The 20,131-nt window shown below is 42.8% G+C and overlaps 1 protein-coding gene across 1 annotated transcript in view; it reads right to left on the bottom strand.

Moving 5' to 3' along the window:
* Positions 1-19,438, bottom strand: part of LOC104501351 (SET-binding protein-like) — a gene marked incomplete at both ends in the record, with an annotated part of 62,784 nt that extends 43,346 nt beyond the window's left edge. The window contains one exon of the mRNA XM_010145149.1: positions 19,367-19,438. Within this exon, the coding sequence (XP_010143451.1) occupies positions 19,367-19,438 (72 nt within the window). The remainder of the gene's footprint in view (positions 1-19,366) is intronic.
* Between the last annotated feature and the right edge of the window lie 693 nt (positions 19,439-20,131).

Below are 20,131 nucleotides of genomic sequence, written 5' to 3' on the forward strand. Positions count from 1 at the left end.
ATGGAAGGAACACTCCTCTAGGAATGTTCTGCAGCATATATGGCAAGCTGCATATATCATGACTGTAGTGGATGGGATACATGCTGATCTCCTCTTTAGGAGAAAAGTCTCATTAGAGCGGACAGGAGTGACAGTTTCTATCCAGACTTTGCATGTACGTGGTGTCACCTTCACCCTGAGCTTGGAAAGTGGCTAGGTGAGTTTAATGAATGAAGCCCATTAAACCCTCAGGTTTGCAGAAGGGTGAACCAAGTCATGCACAAGTTGTCACTTGCTGCAGGTCACACGTCAATTCAGGACTGAATCTAGGAAGAAAGCTGAAGGAACAATTTATTTCTGCGGGGGGGGGGAATCTACATAAAATAGCTCAGGATGTGTATTTTCTTGGAAGAAATGTAGAGGAACAATTTTTTTCTGCGGGGGGGGGGAATCTACATAAAATAGCTCAGGATGTGTATTTTCTTATATTCTGGGTGAAAAAGAAAACAAAATAAAACCCAACATCCAGTTCTTTTTACTGTCTCATTCACGTTTCTTCTCTTTATTCCTTCCTCCCTTCTCCATCTTTCTCAATACAAGGTATACCTTCCAATAAGGAAATTTAAAAAGTTTCCTTGGAAAATAGCAGCATTTCATGTTTTTTCTAGGAATTCTGGCTTCATTTTTTGAGACAAAATTATTGTACGAATTTAGTCCCGGTGAATAAACAGTTTAATTGAGCAATGCTTTACCTCTTTTTTTCACAGATTTTCTGGTAAAAATACAGAAAACTAGGTAATAATCACCAGTCCTCACTAGGAAACCACATAACCATGCCTTTCTCGTGCTCTCACTGCCTTTGTCCCTGTAATAGCTGTATTATCAGCTTTGACCCCAAGACTTAGATGGCACTTCAAAGCCCAGTAAGGACTATTATCCCCTCTCAAAAAGTAGAAAAAAGTGAAATTCACTGCACACAGGAGTTGGCAAGCTTGTGGTGGGACAAAATAAACACTCTGGAAAGGGGGCCCTGGGGAGATGGCTCACCTCCAGCAGCACAGACTGGAAGAGGAGGCTTTTTTGCTCAAAAAGCCCCACCCAGCAAAGACAACCTGGGAAGGTAACGTTGCAGCAGCTGTAATCCTGCTAGGATGAACCAGAGCCTTCAGCTCATGGATTTGTTGCCTCTGGAGGGTGTTTGAAGAGGAGACATCAGAGGGATCACAGATGTGTCACCCTGGCGTGAGTGTATTCAGAGCCAGTACCGTGCATGGGAGTGCAGGGCTGAAGAAGAAAGGGATGACCCCCATCATGTCTCTGCTCTCCATAGTGCACAGATGGGCAAATTAATAATAAGAAAGGAGCCCTGACACTGAAATTGCCCTTCTGCATGATTGCCGTGGTTTTCATTATTGAAAAATTCCTTATTTGTAAGATCCCAGGTGTGCCAAACAATAATAATAATTAAAAAAATCTTAACCATTCTCATAAACACAGATTACTCTTTTTTTTCTTTTTTCTTTAATCCAAAACAAAACGCAGGGACCCCCGTGCCCACAGCAATCCCTCCTCTCAGCAGTCTCCTCCCTCCTCGGACATCGGGGCCACTACAAGCTCAGGAGAAGCAGCAAAGCCCAAGGGCGCTGGCAGGGCACCGCAGTCAGTGTGTCACTGTGATAATCTGCTTAAAGGAGGAGGCCAGGCCATAATTAAATATCCTGGCCTAAAGTCCTAATAGAGCAGCTGGAGCATCTGATGCTCTCCGCATAATAAACTGTAGCTCGTTTATTACTGCTTTGCATATGTACCTAGGAATGACTTCAGCCCCAAGCCCTGACTCTCCCCATTCTCCATCACTGGAGAAACCGACCTCCTGTTCTCAGGTTATTATTGTGACAACGACACCTACTTTTACCTACATCTGGAAAGCCCCAAAACTAAGCAAGTAGATTTTGTCCCACATTTTCCTGTGGCAGGCATAAAAATATGTGGGCAAAATCTTCTTACGAAATCATAGTAAATTCGTAGTAAAAAAAGAAGAGCTGGCCTTTCAGAACACACTTTTCTATGATCTTGTTTTCACATTATTCAGGGAGGATGCTTTGAATTCTCAAACATGCTTTAGCATTTTAGCAGGATGAGGAGCAATCAGCTGCAAGTCACACAGCAGCTAGCCACAGGACTCCTCAAAAGAGAGAAAAACCTCTCTCATGTGAGAACAACAAGGCAGGGACAATTTCTGCATCATGATATATCAGGCATTTAATAACAAGGAGGTGAGAAAGCTGCTTAGGCTCATTTGCACACTGAGAATATGAGAGAAAAGTGTATGAATAAACTTAGATATAGACTGGATGAAGCAGTGGGAACAACCAACCGAACGAAGGTTAAGATGGAACTTAATAGATTTGTTTTGAGGGGATTACAGGACACAGGGGATGCACTCACCATGGGCTGGGTATGACAGTCCAAGAGACCCTGTCCAGCTTTACATTGACCTGATTCAACCTTTGTGCAAACACCACTCGTATAGTACAGACATGACAGTGATAACGGTTGTTAGGATGCACAGCTCTCCTGTGCCCAGAGCTCTTTTTCAGCTGCACAGCGAGCCTGAATGTCCAGCTGGGAGTAGATGCCCACCTTCTTAAGACAGGTAATGGTAGCTAGATTAATTGCACCCTTTGTCATCTCTTTCTCCTCTATACGCTTCCTCATAGTCCTAAATTTGAATGGGTTTATTCATCCTTTTCCAGAAGTGAAATAAAATTTCCCACTGATGTAAAGCACGATAGTTCCCCTTTGGCCATGCCGTTATGGGAATGTAAAACTGGCAGACCTTCAGAAATGGTAGACATTAACAGCTGAAGTCCATTCAAATACTGTAGCTTCCTCTTGGATTATCTCACCTTTTTGTCAAGTTAATCAAAATGTGCCTGGCTGCCTTATCCCTGATGCTCAAAGAACATGCCACATACTGTGACCTTTTGCAGCATGCAAGAGGTCTATAATTCATATGCCAGCTATTCATCAGCAAGAACGGGTAAACCTAATGGCTTCTTGCAAGAATGCTCTTTTTATAAAGAGAAAGACAATCTAATAAAAGTACTGTCTTAGAGAGCAGCCATCATTTTTTTCTAACAAAAAATCAATTATTTTCTGGTAAGACAAATCAAGTCAGCCCCATAGACTTCTTTTTTTTGGTTATTTTTTCTTTTCAACTGAACTGAAGTAGCTGCAAGGTAAATAAAGTGCTAGTTTTCAGGGGGCTGGAATTTGGGAAGGAGCAGATGTTTTCGAGGACTCATTCTTAAGCAGAGGTAGTGGTATGCACCTTTAACATTCAGATGCCAAGCTGTCAGCAAGTGACTTCAACACCGCCTTTATCTCTTCTCTTTTCTATTTATACATTACACAAAGCTATTTTTTCCTGGGTTTAATTGCACATCAAAGGAGCGACTGAATGGATCGGTTTGGGAGGTTGCCGATAGCAACGCTGGGGAATCCTGCAAATGCAGGTCTAAGATTTCAGTTCTTTCCAGCGGTATATTAGCTAATGTGGGGAAAGCCAGTGAAACACTTTGCTAGCAAAAGCACCCTGGCTGTGCGTCTATTATTTGGAAGTTCAAGCTGGACATAGAGAATATTAAATAACTATTTATTACATTAACTGCCCCCCTCTAACCACACATTTCCTGCCAAAGGAGAAAACAATGACAATGCTCATTTCAGTCTTTTAGAAACCTAGGGGCAGATCTTTGTCGACATTCAGGTGTCCAAGAAGACATTTTGGAGTCCATGAACTTGTCCTTAAAAATGAAGTATTGTCTTGTATTCATTCAGGGATGTATAAAATGAATCTCCCAATTACCAATAGGCCAAATATATTTGCTTTGGCAAATACGGATTTTGAAGGACTGTTCCAGGATTACAAGAACACAAAAATCACAACATTAAAATTGATTATATTGAACACAGTATCAGACTGAGTGTTCCGCTGACTTGGTAAGTGAAGAGAAATGCCTACACCTCTGCATTCCCACTGTAACAGAGATGTGACCCTGCAAAATACCTCAGCTGGCTTAAAAACACTTTCTCAGTGCCGAGCCCATCTCCTCTAAGCTTTATGCACCAGAAAAACAAACAAGCACAACTCCAGGCTAAGTTGCACTGCCTTTTTTGACACATTAACTTGAATATTTTTGTCTAGTTCCGCAAGCTTTCCATCTCATACTGACTTAGCTTCTCTCTGATCAAATATCCAGCAAAGCTGCTGGTGTTTCAGGATCCTTAAAACTCACTCCTTTGAATGTCTCAATGTCAATTGTTGCTTATTTATGAAAGGAAAGGAAAAGAAAAATACACCAAGCCAGACTCAGGAAATAATGAATAGACAGAGTTCCACATTCATAAATAAAACAACATACTTCCTATAGCTCTTACATAATCTTGAAGGCTTGTTTTGTTTTAAAACCAGCACCATTTTAGTAGGTCTCTGTGTTCTGCTACTGTTGTGCTACTTTTAAGTGGGAGAGGTGTTTGACAAGTGAGTCTTCAGTAATGACAACTGCAGCTTTTATTGACTTTTTTGAAAATATTGAGCTAACTCAGCATTACTGAGCTCAACAGCACTTGTGAGCATAAACTAAAACAATATGTGACTGGTGCACATTGCGTGAGAATTTATTTAACGCTAAACCCAACAGAAGCTGATGGCCAAACCTAGAGACACTTAAATGCTGTTGGAACACCTCTTCCCTCCCTGGATTGGACATAATCCACCTCTGGGCTTTATTCCACTGCACACACACAAGTATAATTTACCATAATAATTTATTACATTACATAAAATTGTAATAGGGCCAGTTTCTTTAAGCTGGTCCTGTTCACTTGCAGAAACATGACTTTCTGAAGAACACAGCCATAGAAGGAGATGGGTTCAAGTTTGGGGTGAGATAGGAGAGCTGGAAGATGGCTTAACCCTGATGGAGAGTGCTTCTTCACACCACACAGCTCTGCAGAGGTCAGTCCCTTAGGAATGCCTCAAAATAGCTTGAGAGAACATACCTGTTTGCAGATACAGCAGACTAATTACATGGAGCCAAATCTCAGTGGAAATAATAATAATAAGATGAATTAGAATGTTCCAAACAGTACTCTCCTAGGATGCTCAATTAGCTTCACAAACAGTAATTAATTTAGCTTCTTAACTCTCTGCAAGATAGAGAATTACTAATCTTCTCATTTTATGGGTGGGGTATATGTATGCAGAAATGTCTACAAGACAGTAGCTGGAGTCAGACTGCATGGCTTTCTCACGGCCTCTTCTCTGCCTTGTGCTGTCTCCCATACTATCAGTTGATATTCTCCCTTTCTTTTTATGCAAAAATACATTCTGCTGTTTTGGACTAAAGAAGAAGTGTCTGCAAAGTCTCATAGGGTTTAATATAACCAAAGTCTGCAGCAAGCAGCACAAGACCTATGTTAAACATCATCGCCTGGTGTCCCCTGTTCTGTGATAGGAAATGTGTCTAGATTAGGAACCCAAAAGTGAAGTTTCCCTAATGAGGCTCGTGACAAATTTGGCTTTAACTCTTTTGCTGAATGTTGCTACTACCCAGCAGAGGCCCCTATGAAAAGGTTGGATTAAACACCAGGAGAGAGACTTGCCTGCCTTTGACCTGAGATGCAGGGTATGAATTGTGGGGGCTGTGAAGGCAGCGCTCCAACTCGGTGAGATAACGGGTCCTTCCCTAAAATAAACACTAGGTTGTCCGTACCACCAGAGCTGCCGCTATCTTTATAATCCCTTTGTCGTTTTGATTCTCCAGATGAGTTACTATATTGCAACACATACACAGTTAGAATGTCACGATCCCTCAGTAGTACTCTGTCACTGTATAGAGGATGGGAGGAATAAAGAAAAAAAGCTAGTGACAGCGATACCAATCTTAACTGATCATGATTTGCCTGCTTTCTGAAAAGGAAAATCTTTGGGTACCCTTAAAATATTAAAGATGATTGTTTTAGTTGAGGGTTGCCTCAGTATGGGATGGACTTAGTGCTGAATTACTAGCCGTTCCACAAACGTTTGTGTCTTTGAATGCGAGGCTGTCTTGCAGGTAAGACGGGAGGTAGGAGACGTTCTCATCTATTTTTAATTTGATCACAAAGTAGGTCTGTGACTTGGAAAAATAATTTTTCATTGTGTCTCCATTTCCCACAAAGAAAACAATGCTTGCAGCTGGTGTCCGTGGCAGCTGTGCTGCAGTGAATACAAAGTGAATGAAAAGTATTACTACTGTGGACTGTGTAAGGGGAGATTTCAGACCCACTCACATTTTGAGGCAGTTTGGAGGATTGCATAAACTGTCAGGCAAGGGGAAATGAGGTCCGCTGCAGTGACACTGATGAAGAAAGCGACTGCATCCCAGTGTGCTCATCTCCTAAAGCTAGAGCCTGCTTTAATTTTTCCCAATCCAGGGTTTCTAAACAGTTCGCCTGCAGTTTCCCTTTGCCACATTTCTCTGACATGAGCCAGCAACTTGTCTGCTTTGCATTTGCGGCCAATATGAACTGTGAGGGCTGGAAACATGTCCAGAGGATCTTTTACAATTCCTGGTGACGAGGAGAGTTGTGAGCAGCAAAGTGTGTCACATGTATTTGCCATCTGCAAAACTGAAAGCAATAGCAGAGTACAAATAAAATGCTGATAGCCTCACCTCTAGCTGATACTTCATGTGGCAGATTATGCTTCTGGGGGCTCCTTTTCCAGCCCCAGGGATGGCTAGAAACAAGTCCTGCTGCACCCTGGTGAGGATGTGCTCACATTAGGTTAAGGCCAGGGTAAACCAGCTACACAAGAAAGCCCTGTGAGAACTACCTGGTGTTTGTTAGTGCTTAAATACTCAGTCCTGTGTTGGCCAGAATGGTGCTATCATGGCTTTGCTATTGCTCCCAGTGCTCTCCAGACACCGGCATCAAGGAGCTAGCTGTGAATATAACACAGCAGGCAAAGTTGAGTGGAGGCCACCAAAATCATGAGGCAGCTGGGAGCAAGGCTGGTAGGCGCAAAAAGGGCCATCACTGGGCCTGTAGAGATAACAGTCACTGCTAGAGGAGGATGAAAGGGAGGGAAAGACATTATACACCTCAGACGTGAAGCCACCCCTTAACATCTTATATGGGAGGACAGAGGAAATATCATCCAACCCTCCCCAGCCCTCACCTTAGTAGCAGGGAAGGGAATTCAACCAGCTTTTAAAATCTCTGGAAGATACCGCAGTGGTTTACATTCAAGTTATGTCAGGCACATGCATTCCTTAAACGTCCATGATTATCCTTCTTCCCCAATTAGCAGGAGAAGAATCACAGCTCTTGTGCAAAGTGGATGTGGAGACATCCATTGATTTCCACAGACTTGATTGCAAACAGTAATGAAAAACTCCTGCTAACTTTCCAGGGAGGCTCACTTTGCATGTATATGCATCCTTGTCATCTGTGCCTTTGTCATCTGTGGATATACAAGGTTGTCCTTTCTATCCCTGAGATAAAAACAATCAGCTTCAGAGCCACCATTCGCAGCAGATCCCAACTACCCGCTACTTGAGAAGCTGCTTACTGTCTTGGGAGCTGTTTTTTTTTTAACTCAGGGGCAGAAGAGGAAGCGGAGGTTCATATTGCATACACAGAGTATGTGGGAGCAACAGCAGCATCTCTTGCACCCAAGAAATTCGTCAACCTTTGGAGACGGAAACGAGGACAGCAGGAGGGGATTGTTCTGGGCTCTGAGATAGGCCCAGGGTGAAAAGAAAACACAGGTCAAGAAAAGAGAGAGAAGCTCTTCAAATGAAGTCAGCATAAACAAAGCACATCAGCCCAGGCAAGAGGCTGAAGCACGATTGCACTAAACAAATCACGGTGAAATCAGCAATTGGCAAAGTAATTGGCGTTATTACAACTGATGGAAAATTTTTGATGCCGCCCATGTTCACTTTCGAAACACTACTCAGTCATTTAATTGGCTTGGTTCTCATGTAGCTGATTGCTCTTCTTTTTCCTTCTGGAGTGTATCAGGCTTGTGTCTACAGACAGAAACTTCAGAACTCATTTCCCTGGCTCTGTCCACTGGTTGTGAGATGGGAGATGAAGCTTTGCCCAAACTGAGCCACGTAGGAGAATTTTATAAAAAGAAATAGGTCTGAGCTGGGAAGATGGATCATTTCAACCTCTGGGTTCCCTCAGTTCTCTGCAAGTTCAAATCCAGAACTACTGAAAAGCCCTGTGCCTGTAGCACCTAAAATACTGTGAGTTCAACACAGGAATGAAAATTGCACTTGGTGATTTCACCAAAGGGTGGTTTCAGCACTTTAGTCACCGCACAGGTAAAATTGCCTCTCTCTCTCTCTCACATGAATGCTCATGTGATTACCCTCTGGCATATTTCTCACACTATTTGATAAAAAGTTAATAATGGTTGAGTGTCAGTGCTCAGGAAGCACTTTTCCTTCAACTTTGGCCAAAATATCCTTATCCTCTGGTTTGAGCCCTCTTGTGGAAAACCAGCTGTCCTCCTTAGATCACACCGGCATGGACAGGGAAATTTCAGCCAGACTTTCAAAGACTTTCTCTAGGTTTTCGGTTTTTTTAAAAACCTCACAAAATCATTAATTTGCAGGGAGCAGCCAGGTTCTCAAGGTATATGAAATTGGGGAATGGCGCTTTTTAAAGCTTTCATCTGAAAGAGCAACCTAGATTGGGGCTGAGACACTGCTTCAGAAGAGGACCAAACCCAATCTACCTTCAAAACAAATTTTAGACCAGAAGATGGCAAACAGGCAAGTTCAACACAGAGGAAGTCAGCTCTTCCCCTCTCCATGCCAAACAGGACATACAGAAAATCATAACAGAAAAAGCCAACAGGCTACAGAGGGTGATAAAAATAGAAGGAAAACACAGGCAGCATAATGCTATTTGTTTTATCCACCAATCTATTTTCCCTTCCAGTTACCACTTCTGAGTGCTAGACTCTGTCAGAGAAGAGTAATAGAGTGCCCCAAGAAGCCGACACGGAGATACTCACTCCCTTCATCCCATATTGGTGCAAGGCTTTGATCTGCATGCTATATGAGGCCATCTACAAAGGGCTAAATCTTCCTATTGGAGATGCAGTGGACTCCTGGGATGGGATTTAAGAAGACTGAGGTCTGCCTGCCAGCACTGGTGTTCTGTGGCCACAACTACGTCACCTCACTTAGTGTTTTTTCTATTCCCTGAAACAGGCATAGCGCCTTGCCTTTTTTTGTGACGTGCTGAGATTTATGTGCAAAAAACATGACTTAGAAACCATGTATTGTCACATAAAGCAAGATGAAGCTATAAAAAGAGGACAAGGTAATGTGGCCACCATTAAAATTCTGACACTCAGTGATAGAATTGGCTTAAATTTGCTGCAGTACTCCTGCTGTTCCCTTTTATTAAGCACAGGAAAATATTGTCTTGCAGATAAACATTGTGATGTGTTAAATGTCCAGAATTTAATGAAGTTCATTATGATTTATGAAAATGTAGCTTTCAGTAGTTTATGAATGCCTTATTCATATTAAAAAAACCAAAAATCCAGAAAGAATGTTTTCCCTAAGCAAGTGCCAAGTAAGAGAGTAAACAACTTCTGCTAACACACCTTCATCTCTTCCTCCAAAGCTGTCTCTCCTGCAAAGGGAAGGCTCTTGTTACGCATCCACCGGCCCTGTCCACAGTTCTCTTGCAAACCCCTCCCAGTGCGATGCACTCAAGCCCAGTAACAGCTGGCCACAGCTGGGTGTGTTGACAGACATCCCAAACCCTTTTCCCACTGTTGCTCGTCTTTCTCAACCCTGCCACTCCCGTCTTCACCTTTTAATGCCATCAAGTCTTTGGTCCAAGAACAATAATCTATTTACTTTATGATGCTCCAATGACTACAGGGATTTTTATGGACTAACACAGTATCATCTTTTTAACTGTGGACATGCTGATGATTAAAAGGGTCACACTGGCAGCCAGGGAACCTATAATGTCTTTATTTGTTCAGGAGGAATACACGGGGAGTTCAAATTTCTCTCTCCAGCTTCACCCTCTTGAGGCTTTGATCCTGACCACCTTTGAAAATAAAAGGGGAATTTAGCTCTTGAATGTGATTTGGTCACTGGTGTTTCGGTTAACACCATCTATAAAAGGATCGGTTTCTTTGTTACACAGGACAAGGCTGATACAACTGAGGTAGGGGTAGCACCAAAAAAATGTATCTTCTTAGCTAAAAAGAGCCAATCATTAACCATGTAAATAAATCAGCGGTGATTGAGTTTTAATAACACATTCTGTTCTGTTGCTCATTGATGAAGGGGTGCAAGGAGAAAATGTTTTGAGACTTTGAAAAGCTTTTTTTTTTTTTTAAATTAGAGAATTACACATCGTGGTATTTCAGTGCCAAGAACACCTGCTGATAGTATGATTACCAACAAGACATTCTTGAGGCTGGAAGAAAATGGGCACAAAAAAAAAGAGAATCCTGTTATCAAGAAAATATCTGTAGACTGTGGTCAAGTGTGTGCTTTTTTCTTTGACTTTCAAAAGCGTCACATCCTCAAATTCAAACAAGCAGATGGCTTCCAGAAACACTCCGAAACCAGCAAGCTGCTTGCATTGAGTGCATCAATTTGGTGTCTTGGCTTCTTGACTCTTGCATTGATTTTTATTTAATTTGGTTCTTATCCAAGGCAATTGGATAGGATCTTAAAGTCACCAGTGACCCCTGAACTTCAATGATGGCATTTTGGGCATTTTATCTAGAAGAGGCGATAAGGGCAGAAATGGCTATTCACTCGCTATCCAATGAAAAAAAAAATGACATCATTTGTCATTTCAGTTGAAGCAGCTGAAGTAACTACTGAGGCTGTGCAGGGAAGAGGGGATACTGCTGGAGGAGAAATGTTTTGAAGAGCATGCAACCACGGCATCACCTCCCTTTGTTGATAGCGCACAGCCAAACTGATGATAACTTCAGGTCTAGGATCTTGCAAAGTAACAACCCTGAGCAACCCCAAGTTACACCTGCTCCTGGCTGAGTGTCTGGATTTTTTCTTCTTCCCTCTGACAGAGAGTACAAATGTGATCTCTGATATGAAGTCAAGTTTTAGGAAGTGCCAGTAGGTAAAGAACCTTGCACTGCATTTCCCCTGCAACACAACCTGCTCTGAGCACATCAAACCTGACTTTAATTTCTTCCAGTAAGAGATAATAACACATCTCTTGTTCCTCAGATAGACTCCCCAGGACATTGTCTTGACTTTCATCTCCTGGGTGCTAAATGGCTTGCCATGCAGAAGATAAGCTGAAGCTCTCAGATGAACAATAATGCTGATGAATTTTTGCCTTGGAACTAAGGGAACCTCTGACAGTGGGAAAAACTACGTGCAAGACAGAACTAACCTGGTAATATCATTAAAAAATTCCTGAAGTAGACACCCTGTGACACACAGGCCCCCCACTACGGGGAGGATCCTGGCCACCATTAGCCATGTTCCTCCACATGCTGTGGGAAGTTTCTCAGACCCAGCAGCATGGCTGAGTGTGTGACCATGTTAGCAGAGTGAGTCACTTAAGGTTCGGATGATTTTATGTCAGGAGCCACAAAGGCTAACGTGCTGCTCCTGCTGTTGTCTCATGACAAGGAAGGCTCCTGTGACAGGAATGACCTAAAGGAAAAGGAGCTGCCTGGTAGCTTCTTGGAGATTTCAGTGGATTTTGTGCAAGGGCCTCTTTGTTACTACCAGCCTGTTCCATTCATGCCTTCAAAGGTGCACCATTCAAAGGCTAATTGTTACCCTTCTGCCCGATACTGTCTGCAAGCACAGCGGGTCCTGACAACACTAAGTCAGAGATGAGGCCACCTTCCCGAGGAGGAGAGCAAGGCACTTCAGAGGGTACCATTTTTCCTGATTCCCTCTTCCTGAGATGAGTAAGGAAAGACGTTTCTCTCCCTCATCTTGCCAGGAGCTCTCATGAACTACTTCCAGCCATCTGAGGCTCCTGCATTTATACTTGCATCATTGTCCTGCACCCTTTCCCAGCCATGGTGGCATGGTGGAGACATTCTGTTCTCCCAAACGCCTGTATTTCATCACTTATTCTGACCGAGGTTATGTTCTGCTTACATCCATGTTACTTTCTCCCCAGGACTCTTATTAATGAAGTAGAGACACTTATGAAAGAAACAGGAACGTCCTATACTGTAGTTGCTGATCAGAAAGAATACAAGAGGTCAGAACCATGGTATTGCTATATGAAGAGTACTGTGCCAACTAATTTTGGTGGCACATAGATGAAATACTGATTTGATTTGTGTGGATCTAGTAAAATCTGGAAGTAGCTTATAGTAAATCATGCCGATATCTTAGTTAATGAAAATCTGGGCTGCTTCTGGGAAGACTGACAATTGTAAAACCTATCTGTCAAATTTTCATTCACAGCTTCGTTGCAAAGCCATTACAGATATGGCAAAGACCGCCAAACTCACAGAGGTGTGTGTGAACACACATGCAGGAATGGGAAGAACCACATTTTCTTCCTCCTAAGGCAACCTGGCAGTTTGGGCAATTGAAGGGACAGAGGTGGAGGGCAGGAGAGCAAAGAGCTCAAGCCATCCATCCACAGCCCATCTCACTCCTCCCATGAACAAGAGTGCATCAGGACGTTGATTAGTTTGGCCAGCCAGGCTGCTCCGCTGCCTCGCTAGAGGTGGATACCGGAGCTGATGCAGTTCGATTTTACCAGTGCTCTTCACAGCTGGTTTGCTGCACCCAAAAACCACAGAAGACTGAAATGAAGCTAGTTGCACCATATCTGCAGGTTGTGTGTGCCCCGATACTCTTGTATTTATGTTCATGCTTACTGTACATAGAAGGAAAGTGTACAGAAAACTTTGGTCCCTGAGTAATACCATGCTGTAGTAATCTTCAGGCTGATTGCTCTGCAAATAAAAGCCAGGGTGCTAGCAAGAAACGGCTGTAAAGTTTGATACCTTGATTTCCTATGTGTGGATCAATATTAACAGTAATATTGTATGTCCAAGGCATACCCAAGTGACAGAACTATGGATTATTTGGTATGTAGCAGTGCGTTGAAACTTGATAGCAAACTGGAACACTGAAACAATAAATGTACGTTGGTTAACAAGCAACACAGGGCATTGAGTTTCAGTGACACAATTGGGATATTGCTTCCTTTGTCTAAAACGGAACATCTTTAACATGTCAAAAATATAATTTACTTATCTGACTTACTGAAATACCTGGGGAAATCTCCTTCTTCACTGAATCCTTCAGATTAAGGTCATGTTTCCAAATATGTGTCAAAGTCAGTCAATAATTTCATCCCCATTGTGACCAAACACTTGTGGTATTCTTGAAGGGAAAATGTTTTGTTTGATATATTTAAACATGTATTATGTCAGATTAACTTGTGCATGAACAGTTTTCAATAGAAGAAAAGATAATGAATTATTACACCTTGGCTGCAGTAGTAGAGTTACTTTTTTTTTTTTTACCTAGGTTTTTGATTCAATGTGGAAAAAGATTATATATTTGGATAAGATGAATTTGAAATAAAACTTTTTCAAACAAAGAGTTTACTTAATTTTGAAAGACGTACTGCTAAATCCTTCCATGAGTTGTTTTATTATATGTAAGTCTACAATTATGTCCTATAGACATATTTAACTATCAACCACAAAACCATTACAAGGAAATTACATCTTATGGCTGATCTTATGGCTGAAACATGTTGAAAATAGAACCTCCCTATGGTGAGGGAGAAAGAAGTGCTTTCTCTAAATTAAAATAACAGGTAGCACTTGCTGTTGCAGAATAGAACACCTCAATGACTTAATACTCCTATTATCTGAGCTCAGAGAGGCAGGGGAGGTCACTAGTACATATGCAGGAAATGCACCTGTATTATACACACATACGGGGGGATAACGTAGCCTTTTCTCTGCTATCAGCATGTTGAACCCCATAGGCTTAGCTGCCTTGGCAACAGTCTATGATTTGGAAAAGTCAGGACCAAGGGAGGCTGAATTGGCCTCCAATGGTGTCTTCCCGCTCCCACTGACAAATGGAGTTTAGGATGATGGAGTCCAGTTTCTCAGTTGAGCCTGAGCCTCTTCAGTGACTAGTAAATTAAATGTGCCCAGAAATATTCCCAGGCACTGAAGCCAACTGGCACAGAACAGATTGTATCTCTGCTCACAACTATGTCTTAACTTGCCTAACGCAGCAGATAAATGCAAACAGCTTACTGGGATGAACCCTGATCCATGCTTAGGGATGATTTAGGAGGTTGCTAGTTGTCATGGACCAAAAGTATGCCAAGGACTGGTCTAGTAGTTTGAGTACACCCAGTCACTCCTGTGAACATTCCCAGATTCTGCTTAACTTGCTTGAGACAGATGCAGCCTAAGACATTAGCATGACATATGTCCTTCTCCCTCTTTTCCTGCCCAAGTTTGTCTCTTTCCAGCCAGGAGAAAGGAATTGTATGACTCTAAATTTGGTTGTAACAATAATCTTTTGCTGGTTCATGAAATCACTCCTACTCAGAGAGAAACTGGAGATTACTGTTGTCTGCAATCCAAGAATAATTGCAAGGAAGAAGACGTTATGTATTTAAAATGTCAAAGATATTATACACAGGCAGTTTATCTTCGTAAACAAACCACTGTCCTCTTCTTCCTGTCCCACACCACTGTCATCTGCCTGATACTACATCTTCAACGTTTTCAACCTTAAACTGCATACCCCCCAAAAAATACCCAACCTCAAATAGTTGCCGTATGTTCTAGCTGTACTACATTGAAGGCCCATAAGATGTCTCATAGGAACTTCTGTGCTGAGCTGCCCAAGGTAAACAAAGGCTGTTTTCATGGGTTGCCATGAAGTATAAGAAGCTCAAGGAAAGCTCTTTACTTGGAGAATAATTGACTATTCAGGGCTGGGACAATGTGACAGAAAGCACAGCAGGTTTAACATGATTCCACACCAAGAGGGAAGATCTCACTATGGTGTTGCTGAAGTCTGGACACCCTCCTACATCCCACAGGTACCCAAGCACTACAGGGTAGAAGAGAGAGGCAGAGGAAACAATTCGTACCCACACCCTCTTCACCACACTCACCACAATGGTTTCTCAGTGGAAAAGTTTCAAAGCTGTCCTCAGAAGTTCTTACCCTCAGATTGGAGCTGTTCAGAGGAACCTATCACTTCGAATAGTTTCACTTGTGGCTCTTGCAATGTTTGTCTGTGGTCATCACCCATGCATCAACCGACTCATGGTTTGCAGGAGAACCTTGGGAGGGAGCACTTTATCGTAGTGAGCTAGTTGCATTTTGGCAATGGCATTTCCTTGGTGAACAAGCAGCACTGAGGCTGCCGTCCACCCTTTTCAGTGCCTGCTTTTGCCAAAGAAAAGATGGGGGACACTTGTGTCAGGCAGCTGTTGCCTCCTCCCAGCTCCCATTTGGACACCTCTGTGGCTCTGGCAACTGCAGCTAAAAGCACCCTGTGGGACTGCAGCCTCACTGTTTCATAGCAGCTTTCTGACTCAGGAAGCTATAATGCCAGGAGAATGGCAGATGACTTCATGTCAGCAGAATCTAACACCTTGTGATGCTATGATCTAGTACAAAAGGCAGGACGAGTGGGAAGCCCAGCAGGCACCTGATTGAAGAGGTTGGGGGAGATAAGAGGAGACAGTGTCCTGCTGTGTATTTCCTCCACCTCCATAACCTTATCATTTTCAAACTGTTTCCATGGGGCTGTGGCAGTTCTTGTTCTCCAGACCTGGTGCATCAGGATCCCCGCTACACTGACAACACTTTGGGATTCACACATCGACAGCTCTTCTCCTTCTTCCCATTGGGAATGAGCAGCTCATTTGGCTTCAAGAAGAAGGTACCTCCATGCTAACCATGTACAAGTCTATGTTCCATAATCTGTAACCAGCATGGGTTGCCTGGGCATTTGCTCATGCTCAGACAGATCCAAATGCATTTACATCAGACTTCACAAACACATGCCCATCCTTCCTTCCTTCCAAAAGTGGCCACAGAAGCCAGACCAAGCTTTGGCACAAGCTTTACCGATGTGCAGAGTCATCAGTGAAGGAGAGTTTCTTTATGCCCAGTTATAGAGGAGGCTGAAGATTCATATTGGCCATTAAGATAAAAAGGAGGATAATTTAAACCTACAGGAGTAATCCTGCGCAGGCAGGTAGGTAAGATCAATGTAAAAGTTGTTCTTGTTTTTGTTTTGCTCCATTACAAGGCCTACCAGGGCTGTGCACTTTTTAAAACCTGCACTTTTTTCCTAAAAAGGTTTGAAACAGGTTTAAACATTACTGCTATTCTCTCAGAAATGACAGAGACATTTCCATGTGAATGTTCCCCTTTTCAGCCAAAGATCCATATTCCCCATGTGAATACCTGTAATTCAGGCCCTGCAGCTCCTCTCTGGTCCAAGGACTCAGGGTTTGTTTTGTGTAGAACTTTCTGCCAAAATGGAGGTATTACTGACAGAAAATATTGCAAGGTTACCCACAGCCTTTGTAGAAACAGAAGGGTAGGAGAATATTTAGGGAGAGACTCTAAGCTGTAAATATCCGGCTGTAGTTGGCAATGTATTAGGATTGCTTGTACCAGTATTTCACACCCCTGTTTTCAAATTATTGCACTGGCCCCAGTGATTAACCATCTCAATATACCAAAGAAGGATATTCACAGGAAGGATCTCATGATAAAAAGGCTATTCCTGGCCCTCTTTCCATCACATCATAATCTGTCCGCTAATATGGCTTGAGATCTCAGCTGATCAAAAGGTCATAAGATGCTACCACTAAGTATTGCTCTGTCTCTGTTCATCCAACGGCATTTTTCACTCCATGCAGCAGGCAGAGGAATGCAACAGCAAAGCCTTCAAATCTGTTTGTATAATAGATGAAGTCTTTGCTATACGGCATTTATCTTCCTTCAGGGAGTGACACCTGATAAATAAATCTCTATTCCCAGCAAATTTAAATAAAACAAAGGCAAATCATATCCCTGCATGCTGTAAATATATAACTGCAGAGAGAGTAGGAGTTCCCACTCTCCCACCGTTTCCTTTGCTACAACAGCAACAAAGTGCTGACCATCCTCAAACTCTCCCAAAATCAAGGGATCTCAGATCTCTGAGTACATGAAAATCATGATGATAATAAAGCAGAGACTTCATTCAGATTAATGAAATGATAAAAATTGCCTCTTTTTTTCCCTTAACAAAAAGCAAAAACCAAAGAAAGGGGGCTTATTAACATACAAATAGGAATAATAGAGTGAAAACGGGGGTAAATATGGTAAATGGGGTGATATGTTTCCTAGTGCACAACACTAGGGTGGACAATTTTCAAAGGTCCTGGGATGAATAAAACACTGAACAACACCCTTCCCAACAACACCACATTGGCCAGCTGGCCACTGCTGTACCGCAGTGTGGCGGCGGCAGTGAGTCCGTTGGTCCTGCACTGCATCCATCCCTGCATGACAGCCGTTGCCTCCAGCACCAGCTGCAGCTGCTTCTCTGGCCATCCTGTATCCAAGCAGCTCAACATGAGCAAACCCACAGATTGCTGCCTGAAACAGCGGGGAGAGAGAGTACCACTGCCAACAACCACCTGTCACCTGAAGCCTTCATCTAGTGGCTCTGCAGAGCTAGTTTCTGTGAGCATTGTCACTGGAAAAAGCACTGTTTTGTGTCTCCTGCACACCTGAAGTGTTGTCACACCAAATTAAACCCCTCAGCAATTCCCAGACTACCTGCTCCCTCCCTGGCTTTCCAGATGCACAGCTCTACACAGACAGGACACACAGACAGTTTCTTTAACTGCAACTGGCAGTCATTTTGCTCCTCTCCAAGATTTCAAAGCTGAGAGCCATCAAAGATTACTAGAAAAAATCATGACTTTTTTTTCCCTAAGAAGCAGCACTGGTAATAGGCTTCAGCAAAAATCCTCCTAAATGCAAGTGATAAGCATAGACTGTGTGAAGGTTGACAGGTCTGATTATAATTATCACTGCAAGGGGACCAGCACTAACCTCCCTTCCTGAAGGCAATGACAATTCCTGGAAGGGAACATGCAAGTGAATTATCATAAGCAAAATCATCACAAGTGGCATTGTCTTTCACTGGGAAGCTAAACAAGGCCCTGATTGGGGTGGGGGGGGGGTGCAGTGCAGCGGGTCAGGAAGAAAAACCTTGAGCGTTTATTAAAGTTCACCCCAATAGAAAATGGCACTTAATCATATCATCGTTTCGCTGACTACAAAATGATGGGAGTAAAAGAATGAAGAGGGACACATTAAGCATGAGATGGAGTCAGCATGTAAGAGGTGTTTGGAGAGAAAGGGTATCTTCTGAAACCATCCTTAAAAGAACATGCTCTGCAACCTAACATGAACAGAGAGTCCCAGAGAGCATGTTGGTCCAGACTGAGCTAAACATTCAAAACAGACAAAACTCAGGCAGCCTTGTACCAACCTTTCCCTCTTCCTCATATCGTAGCTGAAAGTCAAGCAAAACAATCGCAGACCTCTTCAAATTGAATCTATACATTGACTAAAATACCATATTAGCTTTTCAGCAGGGTTTTGAGGTAGATATGGTAGGTCGTATTCCTTCACGATCATCCTGCCCTCACCTTCTTCATGCTTTCTCTGACAGCATTACATTTATTTAGGCTGCAAGTTGTTTTGGCATTGCTGATTCTATTCCCATTGGAAACTTTGAAAGAGAGAAACTGGGGCAATCTGGAACAAGAGTAGCACTATAGTAGCCTTTTCTTTCTGAACACAGAGGATTAGATATTATCTTCTTAATAATGGGCTGTAACTGCAGAGGAGATGAAGAGAAGAGCCTTGGAGTCAAAGGCAGTTTTAGGAGTTTCATTCTCATTATATCTCAATGGAGTGAAGCAAATAAATTGCACAAGGAGACATATGGAAGCTCACTACGCAAATGGCCTATTTAAGGCTCTTACTTCCTAATTAGGTCCTGGTGTCAGGAGGTTGGTAACAATTATTCACACATACATCACTTGGATACAATACGAACTGTTCTAAAACCCAAACCATCATAATGAAATGCACTAAAAGAAACCCTATTCAGCTTGATCTTGTTAGACTCTTACACTTAGCACTTGGAACATCAGTTTCGGTGCCACACACATCCTAAATTTTGTGTCTAGCACTGCAATTATAGGCTTGGAAGAGGAAAAGGAAGAAACAAAAACCTTCACAGCCATAAGCATTTGTTCTTACCTTGTTCACAGATTTCGTAACTGGACTCTGCACAGGGAACCCACAATCTCTTCCCAAATTCTTCATCTGATTCTGTGGAGTTTTCCAGAGCAAAGAGAAAAGAGAAAACCTTGATTGTAGGAATGACTGTACAGAAAATGGTCAAAAGCATCCAAAGTTTCACTCTGTCCTTCTCCCTTTCCTTACATATTTTTGCACGCCCACCACCACCTTCCAGCCAGAGCTTTCTGACCACCCAATTTTGGAATGACCCCTGCACTTCTCCTTAACTGCCACCAATGAGTGGCACTCATCGGTGGTACTTGGTACTCCTCCCAAGTAGCCCTGGTAAGAGTATTGGCATCAGAGGGCCTTCATGGCTTTCCCATGCAGCCACAGGGCACACAATGAGTGGTGATGTTGGGGAGTAGTGCCATGGATTCCTATGACAACCCATGTTGGAAAGGCTTGGGAAGAGCTGGAATGTCTCACATGATGCCAACCTGGTTGCTTTGTTTAAGAGTTAAAGCAGAGAGCTGAAGCCAAGAATTACCACCTTGCAAAACCATTTAAAACAGTAAGTGCTTGTGATTCAACATCGTGACTGCAGAAAAACTGCTCTGCCCCGTGCTTCTGCACTTCTGGTATGAAAACGAGATCTTCCTCTCCTTTTCTTCCCCTTCCGCCTCCTCTCCCCTCTTTGTCCACCTTTCCAGCCCTTCACACAAAGGTGAAATATTTTACATTTTCACCTGTGGTGAGGCAGATCAGAGAGTGTTTGCTTTG

The sequence above is a fragment of the Buceros rhinoceros genome, unplaced genomic scaffold (assembly GCF_000710305.1).
Source record: "Buceros rhinoceros silvestris isolate BGI_N320 unplaced genomic scaffold, ASM71030v1 scaffold19471, whole genome shotgun sequence".
Taxonomy (NCBI): Eukaryota; Metazoa; Chordata; class Aves; order Bucerotiformes; family Bucerotidae; genus Buceros; species Buceros rhinoceros.